Consider the following 19,138-nt stretch of genomic DNA (forward strand, 5'->3'; position numbering starts at 1 on the left):
TTGTGGAAGAAAATTTCTACTTTGCTGCATTTATATTAATTAAGAACTGAAATTGTTAAACATTTAAAACATGAAAACAGAAGCTGTTATCAATGAACGAACACATACTTGACGATTCATTTTTTAATAGAAAGTTCTTAAATTACGTTTTTAAAACAATGCTGAGAACAGCACAGATCAGCTGCAAATTTGCAACCTGACAACTATCTTGTGGCATTTCTCATGCTTTTTGTTTCTTTTTGCGGTATAGAATACTCTGGATTAAGAAAAAAAAAGAAAACAAAACTCCTTCCATTACAGAAAACCAACAGACAGAAAGACAGTTAAACTCACCAGCCAAGTATTTTCAAGTTACCCATATGTTGCACAGTAGACAGATACTTAACCATCTGCACCCTCTCCCGAATCCTAGATCTCTCAAAAATAATGTCTCAGTGCTTTGGATTAAATGATGACCAACTGAATTGATTTTGTCGTCTTGGCAACACTAAATCCAATGACAAATCTCTTTGTTCTTTTTCTGAATCCACCAGCTGATAGCCAAGCATGTTTATAGCACCTTTACAAACTTCCTGTATTTTCTTAATTTTTTGGAAGGAAAGAATATTTCTCCAGGCCTGTGAAACACTAACTGCATCTCGAGATGTGATTTTGAAGGCTTCTTTTTTTTTTCCTGGTCCCTGTCCATGTGTAATGTTATAGATCCAGCTTTTGAGTGTGGGGGTCAAACTAAGATCTGCAAATTTATACATTTCTGAGATTTCTGATAATGGATCTCTGACCAGATCTTCAAAACGGATCATTAAGTAGCGATCCTTAAGGAAACCAGGTGGTTTTAGAGTAGCTGTTTCATAAATCTGAACATGACTTCTACAAATCTCTTGCATTACTTTGTACTTGCTGTCTTCCACTTTAGTGCCATTGGTACTTAGAACAATCCCATTGTCGCGGGCTAATGCTTTGACCGATTGTTCCCGTGACTTGACGACTGCCCTGGGGTCACGGACCAAGTGAATAATTTTGAGATTCAGGGATGGATCAGTGAGAAGTGGGTAAAGGACCTTCAGGTCAAAGAACCGAACCTCCTTGATGACAACATGGCTGTAAGTTTTACAGGCTTCCTCCACCTTGCTAAATGGGTACCGTCCACAAAGAGTCTTGCATGCCATTTCACTGGTTATGTCAGTACGCTGAAAGGAGTCACAAGCAGGAGCTGAACACAGAGCCCGACTCACTGCCCACTGGAAAAGATCTGATAAGTTTCTTTTCCAAGGCATGTAAGCATCAAACACAGACATGTCACACAGAAACACCGACCGGACTAGGTCCCGCACCGCCATGTGCAAGACCTTGGCACTGTTCTGGTACATCGTAACCCACACGTGCCACGCAGGCTCCATCAGGTAGAAGACGCTGGGGTGCTGGCTGAAAAGTTGACCGACAAAAGAAGATCCAGACCGCCAGGAGGAGAGAATGAGGATGTGAACTTGAGATGGTTTCTCCTCAGGCTGAGGCATGAAGCTGCTGTACCGGGCATACATGAAGAGTAAGAATCCAGTCTGAACCGCAACAAAAAGTATAATGACTGTGCTAGGAATCCGAATCCTTGCCATTCTCGTTGAGGAAAAATGACAAAAGCAGCTGAAAAAGAAAAGGAAAATGCTGGTGAACCACTGCCCATATGGCACAATAATTATAAAACTTATACCACACAAACTCTTGCATTAGTAAAACCTTTCTTAAAATATGCATATATGTATTTGGAACTATTTACTTCCTTAATCAGTGGTATTGGGAGATGGTCATCTGCAGGTGACAGGTGTCGGAAACTGAAATAAAGTAATAAAGTAATGTGTGACACTTTTTTTTTCTTGTTACAGTGAAAGGTACATATATCAACACACTTCAGACTCTTGAAAGTAAACCATGCAGAATAGCAAACACAGATACACATTCATTTGACATAATAAATGCATTAAGTTCTTAACGCCACCCTAATGCAACATCAAAAACACTATTAATCAGTACCAAAAGCTGAAATAAATGGTCAAATGTAAGAGATAGTAAAAACTGACAGTTTTGGTTCCTTTAACTGCCTGAATGTCTCTTCACAATATAAATAAATGTGTTCTATATTAAATTAACACAATTTTGCTACTAAACCTTTGTATGTAAGACAAGAAAAAGAGTAGACTACGAGCTGAGTATAAAAAAGGAGTCAATAAAAGCATCTATCTTCTGTATCATGCAGTATGTTGTAAAGAGAGCAAGGCAAATGAGTAAGGTACTAACCTGACAGTGGAAGTTTTTCTCCCAAAGTACCATCTCTCACTTGTAAGATACATAATTGTGGAATCATTTAGGTTGGAAAAGACCTTTAAGATCATCAAGCTCAATCATTAACCCAACACTGCCAAGTCCACCACTAAACCATGTCCCATCTATGTGTCTTTTGAACACCTCCAGGGATGGTGACTCCACCACTACCCTGGGCAGCCTGTTCCAATGCCCGACAGCCCTTTCCAGGAAGAAATTGTTCCTACTTTCCAATCTAAACCTCTCCTGGTGCAACCTGAGACTGTTACCTCTCATCCTATCACTTGTTACTCGAGAAAAGAGACCAACACCCTCCATGCTCCAAGCTCCTTTCAGGCAGTTCAGAGATCAGAAGGTCTCCCCTCAGCTCCTGTTCTCCAGCTGAACCCCCCAGCTCCCTCAGCCGCTCCCATCACACTTGTGCTCCAGCCCCTCACCAGCTCCATTGCTCTTCTTTGGACACAAAGTTCTGTATACTCTTTACATCCACTCTAGTTTATAACCACTCAGCTAAAAATGCCTTTTTACTGTTTTTTATGTTCCCTACTTCAACATACAATCTGTTTCTCCAGCTTAGCAACAGCATTCGTTTATCTCTAAAACCAAGGTTATCACATAGTTTTTGGTGGCTGTGCTCCCACTGATACAAGGCCCTTTTTTCCAGTGGTTCCACATTCCCATTCACTCCGCGCAAATATCCATGATGTATGACAGCATTAGCACCATCTAGGATGAGACCCATGGCCCCCTAAGGGTCTCTTACATAGTCCCAATGTTTATTAGACAGTCTGCTAGCTTGGAAGAAAGCTACCTGCTTGTTTTTCTTGACCTAGCTTTTTAGCATTGAGACAACTCAGCAAAGCACAGACCAGCACTGGAGTTGGAAGAAGGTAGGGAATAAAAAAGCATAGAAGGGAAAGAGAGTGGAGGAGCCCCAGACCAGCATATGTAAGAATATTCTCTTGTGCCGTTTTCAGTGCATGAGACCAAATACATATCCAGTTCACCAGATTTTCTCTGTAAACGGTGCCTTTTATTTCTGCATTTCTCACACTGGGCACATGTAATTCTATTTGCATGTAAATACCCTTTTACCATTTGCAGCTGCATTCTGCAGTTAACTCAGACCCCTTTAATGTGCAAAACCCATCAAGCTCTTTCATGATTTTTGACAAATGTTAGCTGAGGCAGAAGCAGGTTTTGAATACCCTGAAGAATCACCTCCTCACAAAGTTGCTGAATATTATATACATATAGGTATTTATAAATGTACTGAGTAGATTACATTCTATCATTGCCTTAATCGTGAGAGACAGGACCTTGTGATCCAGGCTGCTCCTTCTGATCGTCTGTTTATTTCTCTGCGGGACTCACCAGAGGGTGCTGTTAGGCAGCTCTTTCAGCACGGAAAGGCAGCAGGCCAGAACGCCATTAGTTCCCAGGTGAAGCACCAGCCTGCCTCCCCTCTCTCCGCACAGCCCTCCCCCAGCTGCGGGCCTCGTTCCCTCAGGGCCGCCGGGCCCGTTCCCGCCTCCCGCCCACAGCGGCGGCGGCACCCGCCTGCCCAGAGCTGGCCTGCCGGCTGAGAACGCGGCGCGACAGGGACACCCACCAGACGGGACAGATGTCCTGGCACTACTGCCACTTCAGCTGCTATCTCCAAGCCAAATCCTCCAGCAAGCACCTCCTCATCTACCCATGAAGTCAGACAGACCAGAAGTGGCGAGGAAGCCACGAGAGGCAGAAAAAGGTCCTGTGAGGGACATCAAGTTGCAGCACAGAGCACTCCATGCTTCCACACCTCTCAGCTGAGACACCTGAAGTACTACAATATTTAGTGGTATCACAATACATGCTTTTGTACATAATGAATACTGCCAAGCATAAATTATTTTTATAACAGTTACAATGATATTCCTTTTCTGTGAAAGTAGTATTGCTTCTTTTGTGATACTATTTCTTCAGGGGAAGCTCTGCTAACAGCAGAATAATCAAGCCTAATCCTAACAAATTATTGAGACAGAATAATCTATTCACAAGCCAATACAAATGTCCAAATGTGATCTGAAAAGCATCTGCACATATGGTTTAGTTGACAGTCCTGACTCAAGCTCTGTCACTGGGCTTGTGTGCTCACGGCTACTAATGGAAACAAGATCCTGGACTAGCTGAGCCTGGGTCTGCCCCACAATAACTATTCTTACATATTGTGCAAAGGAAATTAATTACACAAACTGTCCAACAGAGCAATGATTTTCTTCATCACTTAAACTGTCTCTGATAGAATACTGAGCTGCAGGGGGTCGCTACCAACTGCCATTGCTTGCCAAGAGACCAGATACATTACAAAAAGCTATCCGATTTACCAGAGTGGGTAAAAATACAGTGAGCAGTAGTATTGACCCCAAAGTTTGTTTTCTGAACAGAGCGTTTTTCAGACGCAGAATGGTAGAAAAGAATGGAGGAGGAAAGAAATAAACTGTTCAGCAGATGATCAGTTTTTTTAACATTTTCAGGGGCTTTTGTTTGTCCCAAAAGACAAGTAGTGTTGGAATCAAGTATCCAGATCTTTGCAGGTTAGCACTGAAAGAAGCACAACTGCTCAGTAAACTTCCTTTCATTACAGAATTCAACCTGAACTGACCTAGTAAATAATAATTAAAAAAACCTTCATAGCTAAAAAAACCAAGCCAAACCAAACAAACAAACCCACAAAACCCAATATAAACAACCAACCCCCTCACACACACACCGTAAGACCCTCCTATTAGCTGCTCATTCTTTTCTGGGATGCCAAAAAAGGCTGTAGAAAGAGTGCCTCACATTAGAGCTGTAAAGAAACATGGGCACTTTCGAGCTTAGGACAGAAAGCTGGGATGAAAGACTCCCTCGGACATACAGGTCTGGGTCTGCTGCAGGAAGACTGAAAAATCTGGCTGGAATAAAGCAAAACAACTGAGAGAAGAATTACAAGTACCTGCTCCCCTAAAAAGACTTCTGAGCAACTGAATCTTAGCTGTCTTTGTCAACAGTCTTCCCCAGTCATTTTGTGTCTGAGAAGAGTTCCAGCACACTTCCATTTAAAACAGGTTTTGCAGCACTTTTAAAGCCAAAGTCTATAGATGACACAGAAATTACTTCAACTATATTATGTGCTCAAACTTTTGCTAGTCAAAGGTGATTTTGTCCTGTACACTTTTTATACTCTAAATGCTGACTTTCAGAGCAATCATATGAGCTGAATCTAAGTATCATTTGTATATTTAAAAAAACAAAGCACCTCAGTACTGACTCTGAAAAGAATGGTAATCGTAAATGTCACTGTGCATTTTATAGAAATAACAGAAAAATGTTTGTGCATGGCATGATACACAAAGATCACCTCAAGGTCTACTATACCTTATCGAGAAGTTTATTCACTACATAGTTCACATACAAGACATCGCACCAATGCGGCCACTACTAGAATGGCTTCTATGAGCTAACATTAGAAAAACAGTTTGTTGCTAAAAAAAAGTGAAATGCAGGAATGTGACAAAGCCGGTCCAAGAAAAATGCACAATATTACTAGTAATTCCTGCTATAATCACCCAGCTGACAAAATCTCACTTTCTAGTGTTCTTCCACAGCTAGAAATGACACATCTTCAACAAGGCGAAGCTTACTGCATCACCAACAATATACAGATTGGTCTTTGGGGAAGAAAAAGACAGTTTGGAGGGTGCCACTAGTACTTCAAAAAGAGTTAAGTCTTTCCAAGAGCTGATCATTGCTAAAGAGTTGGAAGAGTTAATAAGCCTGCTTAATTTTTTTAACGTAATAGTGAAAATGGAACCAAAATAATAAAAAGTACAGCACATGTACAAAGTACAGCACATGTACAAAGTACAGCACATGTACAAAGTACAGCACATGTACTGTAATCAGACATTACCAGATGTTGTCTTCCCCCTCTGCGTTGCCTGGTGAGGCCCCATCTGCAGCACCGGGTCCAGTTCTGGGCTCCCCAATTTAAGAAGGACACGGAATTACTAGAGGGAGTCCAGCTAGAGCTACAAAGACGCTGAGGGGTCTGGAGCATCTTTTTCATGAGGAAAGGCTGAGAGAGCTGAGCCTGTTCAGCTGGAGAGGCTGAGAGAGGATCTTATCAATGCTTACAAATATCTCAAGAGTAGATGTCAAGAGGATGGACCAGACTCTTTCCAATGGTGCCCAACAACAGGATGAAGGGCAGCGGGCACAGACTGAAACACAGGAGGTTCCATCTGACCATGAGGAGAAACTTCCTTGCTGTGAGGTGCCAGAGCCTGGACCAGGCTGCCCAGAGTGGGTGTGGAGTCTCCTCTGAGACATTCAAACCCGCCTGGACCCACCTGTGTGATCTGCTCCAGTGACCCTGCGTTAGCAAGGGAGTTGGACTAGATGATCTCCAGAGGCCCCTTCCAACCCCAACCATTCAGCAGTTCTGAATTCTGACATTATATTAGCATTCCAGCTGATAGCATTAATCCATCCTTTGAAAATGTACTTCCTTTTACAATCTAGTGGAAAATGAGATCGGAAGAGTTGCTTTCAGGTAATCATAAAGCTTACATACTTTGTAATACAATTAAACATACCATAGATTTCATTATCTGACCAGAAAAAAAATTTTTTAAAAAAAGTTACTGGGCTTTTTTTTTTCCTTAATATTGTTTGGAGTTAGATTACAGTATTGAGCCCTACACCACCTATTTCTCCATGCAATGCAGCTGAAGATCACAAAATGTCTTCATATACTAGAATTACCAGTGTTCAAGAAACGAGGTCTGCTGTGTTACAGTTTTTTTAGGAACTTTAGCTATTTTTAAGGTTGGCACAACTGGAGTGACAAAGAGACACCGAGAGTGCCTGTATGCTATTCACTTATTTGAGACTTCACCTGCGCTGGTACAATAGCGTCCTCAAATTCAAACAGCCTGAGGACGAACGGCTTGAGGTGTGCCCTGTGTGCCCACTGAGGCAACCGCTTCAACTAACGACAAATTCTTTGTCTGGTATGTCACTCTCACCTAGAAACACAGGTTAAACACAGTAGCAGAAAAATGAAAAGGGTTTCCCGGAATGACGGGAAATGTTACCTAAAGCATCCGATTTCACCAGCTTCCAACAAACAAATCCACCTTAACCCGGATCGGCCATGTTCTCGGGGGGCGGGAGGGGAGAAAGGAGGCAAAAAGGCTGTTTTTCAAGAGCTTTACCTCTGTCAACAGTTGACTGCCCGTCAAGCAACGCCCGGCTCGGGACTGTGCGACATCAGCTCCGCGGCGGCTGCCGCAGCAGGTACCGCCGCTACTTCAGCAGCACGAGCAGGGGCGTGTGCGAACGGCTTTAAAACATCCCCTGAAACGCACTGCAAACGATTGTAGACACTGTTGTTAGATACCGAATAAAAAAGGTCTGTCATCGCCTGGCTCGCCGACAGGGACCAGGAGCCCTGTGGGGACAACCCTCCCCCCGGGCCGGCCCGTACCTTCCCACCGCCTCCCGGCACCGCCGCGGATCCGAGCTGCCCAGAGAGACAAAGAGCCGCTTTCAGACGTGGCTGAGGCGCCGGGGCAGCGGGAGGAGCCGCGGAAGGAGTCGATCCGCCCCGCAGCCGGAGCATCCCCAGGCAAAGGCGCAGCTTAGCAGAGGCCGCCCCTCCCGCGCCCCCCGCAGCACCCTCCCGCTCCACTACGGCCGGCGGAGCCCCTGCAACGGCCTGCCCGCGGCTGCGCCCGGCAGCCTCACCAGAGGTGTCCCGCTGCATCTCCCAGCCGACTGCGCCGCCCGGCCCGTGGCCAAGGCCACTCCACTGCCTCTCCTCCTTCGCCTCCGCCCCCGCCCCCTCAGCGCTCCGGGCCCGCCTGCCACGCCCGCCCGCCGCTACCGCTTCCCTCCGGCTGGCCCCCCGGCCCGCCCCCGCCGCATCCTGCCCGCGTCTGGCGAAGAGAACCGAAGGGTCCTCCCCCCGCCCCCAGCTGCTTGGCTAGTTCAGAAATAAGCATTGAGGTGGTTCCTTTCACCCGAGCATCACCCCTAAAAACCGCATGAAGCAGGGCTCTTACACGTCCACACCCCCACTTTTATTTCGGTACAGGACTTTCAAACAGCTACTGAATTTCTTCCTCTTACAGAGCCACTTAGAGAAATCAGGTTTACTTGCCTCTCTCCTTCCCCAGTGAACAGCATTTAGGTTGCTCTCTGGTATATCTGTACACAGACGTGTGTAGTAGCAGCACAGTGGACTGCAGTGGTATTTTTACATCATTTTCTGCTGCCGAAGGAAGAGTCCTTACAGGGAGCCTCTAATGCTAGTTACAGTAGATTCTCAGGTATTTTTTCCTTGCACTCCAGTTTATTGCTTGAGCTGTGAAATCTTTTATTTTTTTTGTTTTTTAATTGCTTGGTTATTTACAGAAGTAGAATGCCTCTCCAAGCTTGAAAAAGGAGTCAGAACTATAAACCAAGAGCCATGGTCAATATAAAAGTGATGCAGCAAGTTAAGCACAGCAGAGGTATCACAAACAGCATTTTTTCCCTGCTGTAATATCTGCCTTTACTGCTTTTTTCACACTGCACTCAACCCAGTTGCGAAATACGCATCTTTCAAAAGAAATTGAGGCAATGGAGTTTTTTATTTCCACCTTTTAACTTAAATAGTTCTCTTAAATTACTGCTGAGGATTTTTTCCAGCTTTTTCATTCTAAAGGAAAATAAAACACTATTATTTTCCTCTGTATTTTCTGAACCTGACCCTCATAATTTTTCTCACATGCGTTCACTGAACTGTTGCTCTGAACAGTGCCATTTGTCTTAATGTGGAAGGATACAACAGGAAAGAAAAATGACAGAGAGATAATGGAGTCTCCCAGTATTATTGTGGTTTTCTGGCATTATTTTCTTTCATGTTCCAGTTGCTACCTTGAACAGCCTTCTGCTCAGCTTGCACGTCTGTTATGCGTTCCATTTTTTGTGGGATTTCTATAGCTCAAACCCTTAAAATGGGCTTCTGTGATCTGCCCAGAGAGTTCTCTCTCTTATGCCCACCCTAATGCTTGTGCAGACACATACCAAATTAATTCAGGGAACTTTGTCTGGAAAAGTCAGTATATTTGGTAAAGATTATCTTCACCATAGCGAACTCGCTGAACTAACACAGTTACTCAAGCACTATAAGCACTGCAAGGGAGAAGAGCTGGGACTACAGCAGGCCAGCTCTACATAAGCTTGAGATAGTGGGGAAACAAGCTCCCAGCCCCTTCATTCACCCTGTGTAGTGCCTAGAAACACTAAAAAGTGGTAGAGAGTTGTGACTCCGTGCACTCTGACACAATCCCAGGCTGCCAGGTACAGACTTGGGAGATCAAAAAGCAAACACAAGACTTAAAACAACAACAACAAAAATATATGTATGTGTATACAGCAAATGCTCCTTGCAATAATTTACAACTCGCATGTAAGTTTCACAAAAATGTGTTGAATAACCAAGACGTGGCTCCCCACATTAGTGTTTCAGTTTCACTCAAGAATAGGCTGGAGTCCATCCAGCACGTATAAACTGGCCATTTTGAGAAGGAGAAGAGAAGAAGGAATAGGCAGACCTCCAAACTGCCAGGATGTTGAATTCTAGAGGACAACGGACAAAAGATGGGCTACTGCTGTACAAGTTGCTTTTTCACATTTCATAGCCACACCACGTCCCAACAGCTCAAGAGAACTAAGACACTCAGAATTTTGTTACCTAGCATCTAGAATTGTTTTAGACTCTCCTGCCATAACGCTGCTTTGTTAGAATGAAATCTTAACTACAAAACTGAAAACAATTGAAACTTAGTTGTTTTCCCTTTCAAGCTTATCTGCCATAAAAAGTAAACCCAGAAAGAGAAAAAATTAAATAATCTTCCCTGCCACCACCTCCCCTCAAGATGAAGGGACATAGCCTTTCAGTGCTCACCAGGTGGGTATAATTGACTTAATTTTTATCTGTTCTAAATTACCATTTAAATTCCAAAAGTAATTATTCACTTGCTTTGGAACTCTGAAGCTTCTCTGGTAATTCTTTTTGTTCATTTTCTTTAAACAAATACTAGGCTTCCCTGTTTTACTATTCCAAACTCACAGTTAATGGTCTCGTGCTACAGTAGTAAATGATTGCGCAAACCTTGCAGACAGTATCACCCACAACCCTGTTTCTCACATCAACCTTGAATTTATCCATCATTGTATTGAATAACTAAATCAGTTAGCATGAATAGTCACAGTTACAGAAGTGTGGCTCTGACACTAACTTATCCACACATTTTTTCACATTGCCTTTTTTTTCCTTTCATAATGCCCATAAATGCATAAACAAAAAGCTCTTGACAGAACTCTAGCTCAGCCGTGAATTAATTTACAATACAGTAAAAATGGCTTATGTCATTACTGTTAGCATATTATTTGCGGTCTTCAGTGTTTAGCAAAACTAAGATAATGCAAAAAGCAGCCTTATTGCTTTCTACTGTTTTTTGAAGTGTGTTTCAGTTGCAGAAAAAAACTAGGCTCTTCTTTAAAACTGTCAAAAACATTAAAATTTTCAGTGTCAAAGCAGCGTTCCCAGAAAAAATAGATGAACGAACATGTATTTTAAAAGGGAAGCACGTACGGAACATACTTACAAAGTTCTGTTCTTCTGAAGTAAAAAGTGTTTACAGAATAAAAGCAGGTATCTATTTTTGAACTGCATTTATTTTAAAGTGTTCTCAGGCATCTCCTCAGGACTGGTGCTGTTTGTAGGTCAGGACTGGAGACACTGGCAGAACTGGCGATATTGGAATTGTAGTCAACACCTGGTTCTGGAATACAAACATTTTAATCCTACCAAACACCCAAAGAAAGATAAGGAGAATGCTGACATATTGAATCCAGGCAAATTTAATCATTTCCCAAAATCCTGGCTGATATTTAAAGAAAGTCAAGGCGTGTTAACGAAGAAGCTTCTGATACTATCACTGCAATAACAAAGCAAAGAAACTTGGAGGTGGAAAGGCACAAAACTCATTAAGACATCAGTTTGTGTAGCAAATACAAAGCCTTTGAGCCACAGAAACCCCTGAAAGCCTTTCACCATAGCATATAACAGAGGCTGCAGATAACGTCTGTCCTATAATACATTTAAACCAGTTAAGTGGAAAGTGCCTATTTTGTCCCTGACTCACCAGGAAGTAATTATTGGTAATACTCAGTAAACAAATTTCGTAAGAAATGTGCTCCATACAGATTCCTTTAAACATAGGCTTGTTCTTGTCTGAGAAAATAAGTAAAGAACACAACGAACAAAGAATTATTTTGTAGAAAACAAAAAATTCCTGTCTGTCTGCGCTTGTAACAGATTTGCCACATTCACTGTGGGGCTGACCTTACCTTGCACACAGATTTCTAATGGTTTGCTTTAGGTCACAGAATACGTTATCACACATTACTTGTGGCATCTCTGACAGACTGGGACAGCAGGTGAAGCAAGACTTAATAAAGATATTCACTGTGAATTGCTAAGAAACTGTCTCAAAGACCAGTTTAGTACAGCTGAGAAGCAACAGATTCCCACTAGAGAAAGACAAAAAGTGGTTATGCAAATAGAACAGACTGGAGGAATGGGCAAATAATCCTACAGCATTTGTTTAGCTAACAAAGGAAAAGTTTAGTAGCAAGTCCAGAAGAACACATACCAGCCAAATGAAAACTGTTAAGGCCCAAATAACGCAACCCAGTTATGTCACAGTTTATGCAGTTTTCAAAGGATATAAGATAACTTCCACCGGGTAACGAATAGTGGCGTTAATGATAAATGGTGCATCTGCTGCTCTTCCAGTCATCCAAACAGGGTTGGGATCTGAAAACACTGTTGTCACTAAAACAGGGAAAGGAAACGTCCAGGTTAAAGGGCTTTTCAGTCTTAACACAGAACTCAAATCCTCACAGAACAGCTGCCAATACACTAACTACTGCTGTCCTGTGATTCACCACTACACGTTCAGGCTTACCATTTCTATCCCAATATGCTGCAATTATGTTTGTTAGATCATAGTCACTCGCAAAAGGACTCGTGCCATTGACCACAGACACCTATTAGAACAAGGAGATACTTGCGTTATTTGTCCACTCTTCAAGAAAGTAATTCTGCTGAGTTTCCCATGCAAAGTACCCATGCCCTTGAAGGAATGCACATAAACATCAGACTGAACATCTTGGCAGAATAATCTCTTCCACTTTTAAGCCTAACAAGAAAATACCAGTTCCAAAGTTTTACAGTCCACCCTGTGCAGAAGTAGAAATAATGACGGTGTCACCTATGGTACTAGGAGGATAATGAGGAGGGGAAGTTGATGGGGAAGGAAAAAAATGTCCTCACATTGTATCTGGTATCCAGTCCACAATGGTGAAGTAATTGCCTCTGGTTCAATTTCAGGTCTCCATTCATAAAGAGCTGAGACCCTGGCACTGGAGAAAAAAACTGAAGAAAAGCCATGCTCTGCATTACAAACGCTGACATTCTCTGAAATGGTGAACACAAGAAAAAAATAACTTAAGGAGGAGGGAACACAACAAATTTTTCTACCTCTTTGTATCTACAGATTTTCTGCATGGATTTGATTTTTTTCTGACTCACAAGTTTCATATTTTCACATTAGTCTAAACAAGGGAACACAAAATAAGAAATGCAAATTGCTTTTCTTAAAAAAGTGAACTACCTTAGTTGTTAGTTAACTTTATAAACCAAACAGAGTTCCACAGGAAGTTCAGTTAAGTCCAACAGTCTGTGGCTAATGACAGAAAGAACTGACTTGCCGTGATACATGAAAAGCAGCAAGATGACCAAATGCATTCATTGGAGACACACTTTAAAACAGCAGGCAAAGCCAGCTAAGGACTCCTGCTCTGTAACAAGGGCCAAACAAGGAGTTCCTTAGCCCTTACCAAGCACTTCATCTGAATGAAAAATTTTAACGTTTATGTAAAACAAAGGTGTTACAAATACTGCAACTCTGATATTAATCACTGACCTAATACTTCAGAGTAAATTTAGGACTGCCATGTATTTACTGTGGGTTTCATAGGTTTAAGAATGTTTTCTACAGCACACAACTATACTTGTTATGCTTGTCCATCTGCAATCAGCAAGACTCTCTTGGATAAATTAAGCTTCACCTCCCTGGTAAAATTTCTCTGTGGCTGCATCCAACACAGCTCTATGCTACTGCTCCGAAAAGATGCATCTGTGGGTTCTAATGTTTTACTCACTGCTTTAGGAATTAATTGCACTGCCACCTGAGATACAATGGAAGCATAATTTAATTTTCCTTTCTCCCTGTAACACTTCTTTCCCCTTCCCAGTTATAACATACAGAAGATCCTGGCTTATGATTACCATTGTTTCAAGAGCTGTCAAGTAAGCAAAATCTATGGAGTTTTAGGCTGTTGAAACTATCTGGTTATGTCAAGACACAGCAGTATGTAACAATGCACATCCTTCTGCCTTCTACAAGACTCTCAGTTATTTACTGATGCCACTCACACTGACACCCATTGTTGTGCATTTCGGTCCCTCTCCATGCTGCTCTATAGCCCAAGAGAATACACAGCTTAAAAAAAAAAAAAAAAAAACCCTAACGTATCAAAATATGCAACAGAGCTAGACTAGGAATGACCCAGCAGAGAAGGAGAAAATTAAATATTTGTTAGCAAAATAAATCTTTTAGATAGGAATTTCAAATGTGGAAAGGTTCTTCCATCCTTTGCATAACCACTGCTGGAATATTACAGTAGGTCTATATGTCGCAACAAACAAAACTAAAATGCTCACATAAAGGTGGTAGGAAAAGAGTAGAATCAGCTGAACGCCAACGACATGCTCTGTAGGTTGTAGTGGAAGTTCCAATTTAAAATGCAACTGATCCATTTTGCCATCTTGATTTCTGTCTTCTTCTCTAGTCTAAAAGAATAAGATTTTTTTTAAAAGATGTGAACTTCTGTTAGAAAAACAAAAGAGGTAAAACCCAAGGGGATATCCACCACTGTAGTATGTACATACTAAGGAAGCAAATAAACTGCATAGTCAGGAAAGCAATAAAAAGCTGGTTGACTTTATAGACACAGGACTAGAGACAAGCAAGAAGACTGCAATTTTGTCTGTTATACAATGTCCCATATGCCCCCCAGGGAAGGAAAACTCATCAGATGCTTCAAGGTCTCTTTTGCTCTATGCTCTTCCAACCACCTCCCTTGCATGCTACAAAACATGCCTTAGTGCTGCCATATCCTGTGCAAATGTGTGATTGATGGTCAGGCTTTTGCCTCTTGCTATTGCAGCTGCCTCTTAATGGCCTTTGTATGCCAGTTTGTGGTTGCGAGCCAAGGCTTCCTAAGCTTCATGTCACAAATGCCTAGTACTTCAGCTATTTGGGAGCATAACAGTATTTGTAACAGAGGTAATGCAGAAAAATAACTGCCACTGCGGAATCTCAGAAGGAGTAAGGGCTGCAGAGCAGAGGCTATGTGCTTTAGGAAGCACACACCTGCTTTCAAAACTAGGGGATACTGACAAACCCCTGCAAAATTCAGAAGATGACGAGCCATATGGCCCTGGGGGGACAGGACAACAACTAATCTGAGGAAAGTAAACCGATGTGTTCATGCAAACCACCAGTGGTGTTTAGAGACACGGTTTAGCGGCAGACTTGATAATGTGAGGTTAATGGCTTGACTGGACGATCTTATCGGTGTCTTCCAACCTAAATGATTCTGTAACACTGAGTGGGGGTAGAACTGCACTGGTTAAAAATAATTTGTCCCAAAGAAATGTTGCTGTGACACGAGGTGAGGCAGCAGTGCAGGGCAGGCCGCCTGCTCGCAGGCCCTGCCAGCCCCATCTCCATCCCCATCCCCGGCCCCCTCCCACCCGCCGTCCCGCCGCCGCCGGGCACGCCTCGGGCAGCCCTACCGACAGGAGCGGGACTCGCAGCCGGTCCTCCTGGAGCCTGTTGAACGCTGGGAAGGTGCTCCACGCCAAGAGGCTGCCCGGGCCCGGGCCGAGAGTGGCCACGAAGAGCACCTCGTACCGAAACCGCACCGTGGGCTGCTCCCGGTACGCGCTCTGCTTCAGCCAGAAACCTGCGGGCAGACACAGCGCGAAGCCTCAGGACCGCGCCGGGCCGGGCCGGGGCGCGCCGCGGGGGGCCGGTGGCGCTCACCGTGGCTCCGGTAGGCCAGCAGCAGCGGCGGCACGTACGTGAGCACCGCGATGAGCAGCAGCGCCAGCGCCGCGGCGGAGCAGAGTCCGGCCCGGTAGCGTGTGTGGAGCGCGGGATGCGAGAACAGCTCCACGCCGGCCATCGCGAGCCGCCCGCCACAGCCCGCGCCCTCACCGTGGCAACGGCGGGGCGCCAAACTGACGGGACGCCGCGCCTATCAGCACGTCGAGACGCCGAAGGGGCACGGGAGCGCCAGCCAATGAGAATGTACCGCTGCATTCCGGGTCCGACGGCTGCGGTGAGGCGGAAGAGCGCCCGAGAACGGCAGCGGGACAGAGAAGAGGCCCCTGCCGCGGCGGCGCAGCCCAAGATGCAACTTGGAACGCGCCGAGCGGGGCCGACGCGCGGCCCCGCACCCGCCAGGTGACCGAGTGCCCGGATGCTCCAATCCCGCCCCGCTGTCTTTCGGGTGGTTGCTAGGGAACTGACGAGCCGGAAGTCCCGCCTGCCGAGCCGTGGCTGTTGTTGTTGTGACAGGGACCGTGACAGCGACAGGCCCGGCACGAGCCCCCGCCTGCGCGCCCCCGGGCCCCGCCGCCGCCGGCTCCGCTTCCCGCCCGCCCGCACCATGAAGTGGATGTTCAAGGAGGACCATGCGCTGGGTAAGGGTGGGCCCGGGCCAGGCGCTGCCCTCCCCGCTGCCCCGGGGCCTCGCCGAGCCGCTCGCCTGTCTCCGGGCGGACAGCCGCCTGCGGCCCCGGCCGAAGCGTGGCGCCGTGCGCGGGATGCCCTCGCTGAACGGCCCAAGACCCCTGGGGGGTGAGAGGCGGTCGCGGTCCCTGCGGGCACTGCCCTCTCTGCCTGGGACGCTGGCGATACTGTTACTATGCAGCGACTAATTACGAGTTTTGTTCACAGAGCACAGATGTGTCGAGTCGGCAAAAATCCGAGCCAAATACCCTGATCGTGTCCCGGTGAGTAACCGAGCCAGCTTCACCCAAGTACTTAGAGCAAAGGTGAATAAGCTGTTTCCATCCTGCCCTCTGTTTGATCAGATCCTACTGAGTAAATTCAGCTTCTCTTCTGTAGCCTTAGGTGTTTTAAAGAGGCCCAAAACACATCTAACTAATCCAGCATTCCTCCTTCTGCCCCAGTGCATATTGACAAGTAAACAAGAGTGCCTGGCTATCTAAACACTTTCTAGGCATGTTTATGGTTGTCAGTGTCCTGCTTTCTTCTAATGGCAATTATATCCCAACAATCTATCAGCAATCTTGGCTAACTGAGGAGGTCCCAGTTGACTGGAAGTGGGAAACGTGACGCACATCAACAAGAAGGGCTGGAAGGAGGATCCAGGGACCTACAGACCTGTCAGTCTGACCTCGGTGCTGGGCAAGGTCACGGAGGAGATCATTTTGAGTAACATCACACAGCACATACAAGAGAACCATATGATCAGGGCCAGTCAGCATGGGTTTATGAAAGGCAGGTCCTGTTTGACCAACCTGATCTCCTTCTATGACAAAGTGACCCAACTAGTAGATGAGGGAAAGGCTGTGGATGTTGTGTACTTAGACTTCAGTAAAGCCTTTGACACCGTATCCCACAGCATCTCCTGGAGAAACTGCAGCTCATGGCCTGGATGGTGTATCTGCAATGGGTAAAGAACTGTCTGGAGGGCCGGGCCCAAAGAGTTGTGGTGAACAGAGCCAAATCCAGTTGGTGGCCGGTCACAGGTGGTGTCCCCAGGACTCAGTATTGGAGCCAGTTCTGTTTAATCTCTTTATCAATAATCTGGATGAAGGGATTGAGTGCACCCTTAGGTAGTTTGCAGATTACACCAAATTGGGTGGGAGTGTTGATCTGCTGAAGGGTGGGAAGGCCGTACAGAGGGATCTGGACTGGCTGGATCATTGGGCCGAGGCCAATTGTCTGAGGTTTAACAAGGCCAAGTGCCAGGTCCTGCACTTGGGTCACAACAACCCCATGAATGCTCCAGGCTCGGGGAAGAGTGGCTGGAAAGTGTCTGGTGGAAAAGGACCTGGGGGTGTTGGTGACAGTGGCCGAACATGAGCCAGCGTGTGCCCAGGTGGCCAAAAAGGCCAACAGCATCCTGGCTTGTATCAGGAATAGTGTGGCCAGCAGGACTAGAGAAGCGATTGTGCCACTAGGTGCTGGTGAGGCCCCACTTCCTGGGGGCAGTTTTGGGCCCCTCACCATAAGAAGGACACTGAAATACTAGAGAGAGTGCAGAGGATGGAACGTAGCTGGGGAAGGGGCTGGAGCACAAGTGTGATGGGAGCGGCTGAGGGACCCGGGCTGGGGGGGGAGGTTCAGCCTGGAGAACAGGAGCTGAGAGGAGACCTCTGATCTCTGAACTGCCCGAAAGGAGGGTGGAGCATGGAGGGGGTTGGTCTCTTCTCCCAAGTAGCAAGTGACAGGACAAGAGGAATGGCCTCAAGTTGCACCAGGGGAGGTTCAGATTGGATATTAGGAAAAAAATTCTTCCCAGAAAGGGCTGTCAGGCATTGGAACAGGCCACTCAGGGGAGCGGTGGAGGGTTTAAAAGGCATTTAGACAAGGTTCTATGATCCTGAAGGTCTCTTCGAACTGAAATGATTCTATGATTCTATAAACACCTTCAGTGTCTTGAGGATTCATTCTGTGCTTGATCCCAAGAAAGATCGTAAGTTCTTTAAACGCTGACAGTCTTCCCTCCTGGAGGAAGTTGTCTTGTTTATATTGATCCTGAAAAACCTGACCTTCACATCTGCACTTTACAGGTCATAGTGGAGAAGGTCTCAGGATCTCAGATTGTTGATATTGACAAGAGGAAGTACTTGGTTCCATCTGACATCACCGTGGCCCAGTTCATGTGGATCATCAGGAAGAGGATTCAACTGCCCTCTGAGAAAGCAATATTCCTCTTTGTAGACAAGACTGTCCCACAGTCCAGGTGAGGGGATAATCCCTTGTTATTCAGAACCATTTCAGCAAGCTGGAACACAACATTTCAAACTGGAACACAAGAGGTTCCACTTAAATTTGAGGAGAAACTTCTTCTCTGTGAGGGTGGCAGAGCCTGGCCCAGGCTGCCCAGGGAGGTTGTGGAGTCTCCTACTCTGGAGACATTCAAACCCGCCTGGACACCTTCCTGTGTAACCTCAGCTGGGTGTTCCTGCTCCATGGGGGGATTGCACTGGATGAGTTTTGAGGTCCCTTCCAATCCTTAACACTCTGGGATTCTATGATTCTGTGAAGCCTGTGCGTATCAGAGAGACAGTAACTCCCCTCTTTGAGGCTTATTTAGTGAAGTGCTTGGAGGTGTTTGGTTACATCTTAATCTCACCATGGTAAGTTCTTTTCTCATGTGTTTGACAAATGTCGTATTTGTTGAGGTAGGCTTAAAGGAAAGGTGACTACAAAATATATTCTGATTTACTTCCACGGCAAGAGGGTTAGCTCTGGAGATATGATCTCTTTGGTTGACTGCAAGAACATTTACATCATGAATGGCAAAAACAATAATTTTCAAAGTAGTAAAAAAGTTCCATGTTAAATAGTCAAAA

General features: G+C 45.2%; 3 protein-coding genes across 8 annotated transcripts in view; 1 reads left to right on the forward strand and 2 right to left on the reverse strand.

Moving 5' to 3' along the window:
* On the reverse strand, positions 1-11,099 carry LOC136107262 (carbohydrate sulfotransferase 5-like). Of its 4 annotated transcripts, none has more exons than XM_065848172.2 (3): positions 8,089-8,190; positions 7,557-7,708; positions 1-1,641 (listed from the first exon to the last, which is right to left on the reverse strand). In XM_065848172.2, the coding sequence occupies exon 3, from the start codon at positions 1,611-1,613 to the stop codon at positions 432-434; it is 1,182 nt and encodes a 393-aa protein (XP_065704244.1). In that variant the 5' UTR covers positions 1,614-1,641; positions 7,557-7,708; positions 8,089-8,190; the 3' UTR covers positions 1-431. The 4 variants fall into 4 exon arrangements, with proteins under 4 accessions (XP_065704244.1, XP_065704246.1, XP_065704243.1 ...); XM_065848174.2 differs by lacking the exon at positions 8,089-8,190 and adding an exon at positions 7,829-8,029; XM_065848171.2 differs by lacking the exons at positions 7,557-7,708; positions 8,089-8,190 and adding an exon at positions 10,998-11,099.
* On the reverse strand, positions 11,048-16,225 carry TMEM231 (transmembrane protein 231). Of its 3 annotated transcripts, none has more exons than XM_071814496.1 (7): positions 15,608-16,225; positions 15,320-15,489; positions 14,183-14,311; positions 12,731-12,874; positions 12,363-12,444; positions 12,119-12,229; positions 11,048-11,278 (listed from the first exon to the last, which is right to left on the reverse strand). In XM_071814496.1, the coding sequence occupies exons 1-7, from the start codon at positions 16,197-16,199 to the stop codon at positions 11,094-11,096; spliced, it is 1,413 nt and encodes a 470-aa protein (XP_071670597.1). In that variant the 5' UTR covers positions 16,200-16,225; the 3' UTR covers positions 11,048-11,093. The 3 variants fall into 3 exon arrangements, with proteins under 3 accessions (XP_071670597.1, XP_065704249.1, XP_071670598.1); XM_065848177.2 differs by having other exon boundaries at positions 15,570-15,778; XM_071814497.1 differs by having other exon boundaries at positions 11,048-12,229.
* The window catches only part of GABARAPL2 (GABA type A receptor associated protein like 2), a 5,301-nt gene continuing 2,275 nt past the window's right edge, over positions 16,113-19,138 (forward strand). The window contains exons 1-3 of the mRNA XM_065848178.2: positions 16,113-16,231; positions 16,488-16,543; positions 18,353-18,525. Of these exons, the coding sequence (XP_065704250.2) occupies positions 16,198-16,231; positions 16,488-16,543; positions 18,353-18,525 (263 nt within the window). The 5' untranslated portion in view covers positions 16,113-16,197. The remainder of the gene's footprint in view (positions 16,232-16,487; positions 16,544-18,352; positions 18,526-19,138) is intronic.

The sequence above is a fragment of the Patagioenas fasciata genome, chromosome 13, assembly GCF_037038585.1.
Source record: "Patagioenas fasciata isolate bPatFas1 chromosome 13, bPatFas1.hap1, whole genome shotgun sequence".
Taxonomy (NCBI): domain Eukaryota; kingdom Metazoa; phylum Chordata; class Aves; order Columbiformes; family Columbidae; genus Patagioenas; species Patagioenas fasciata.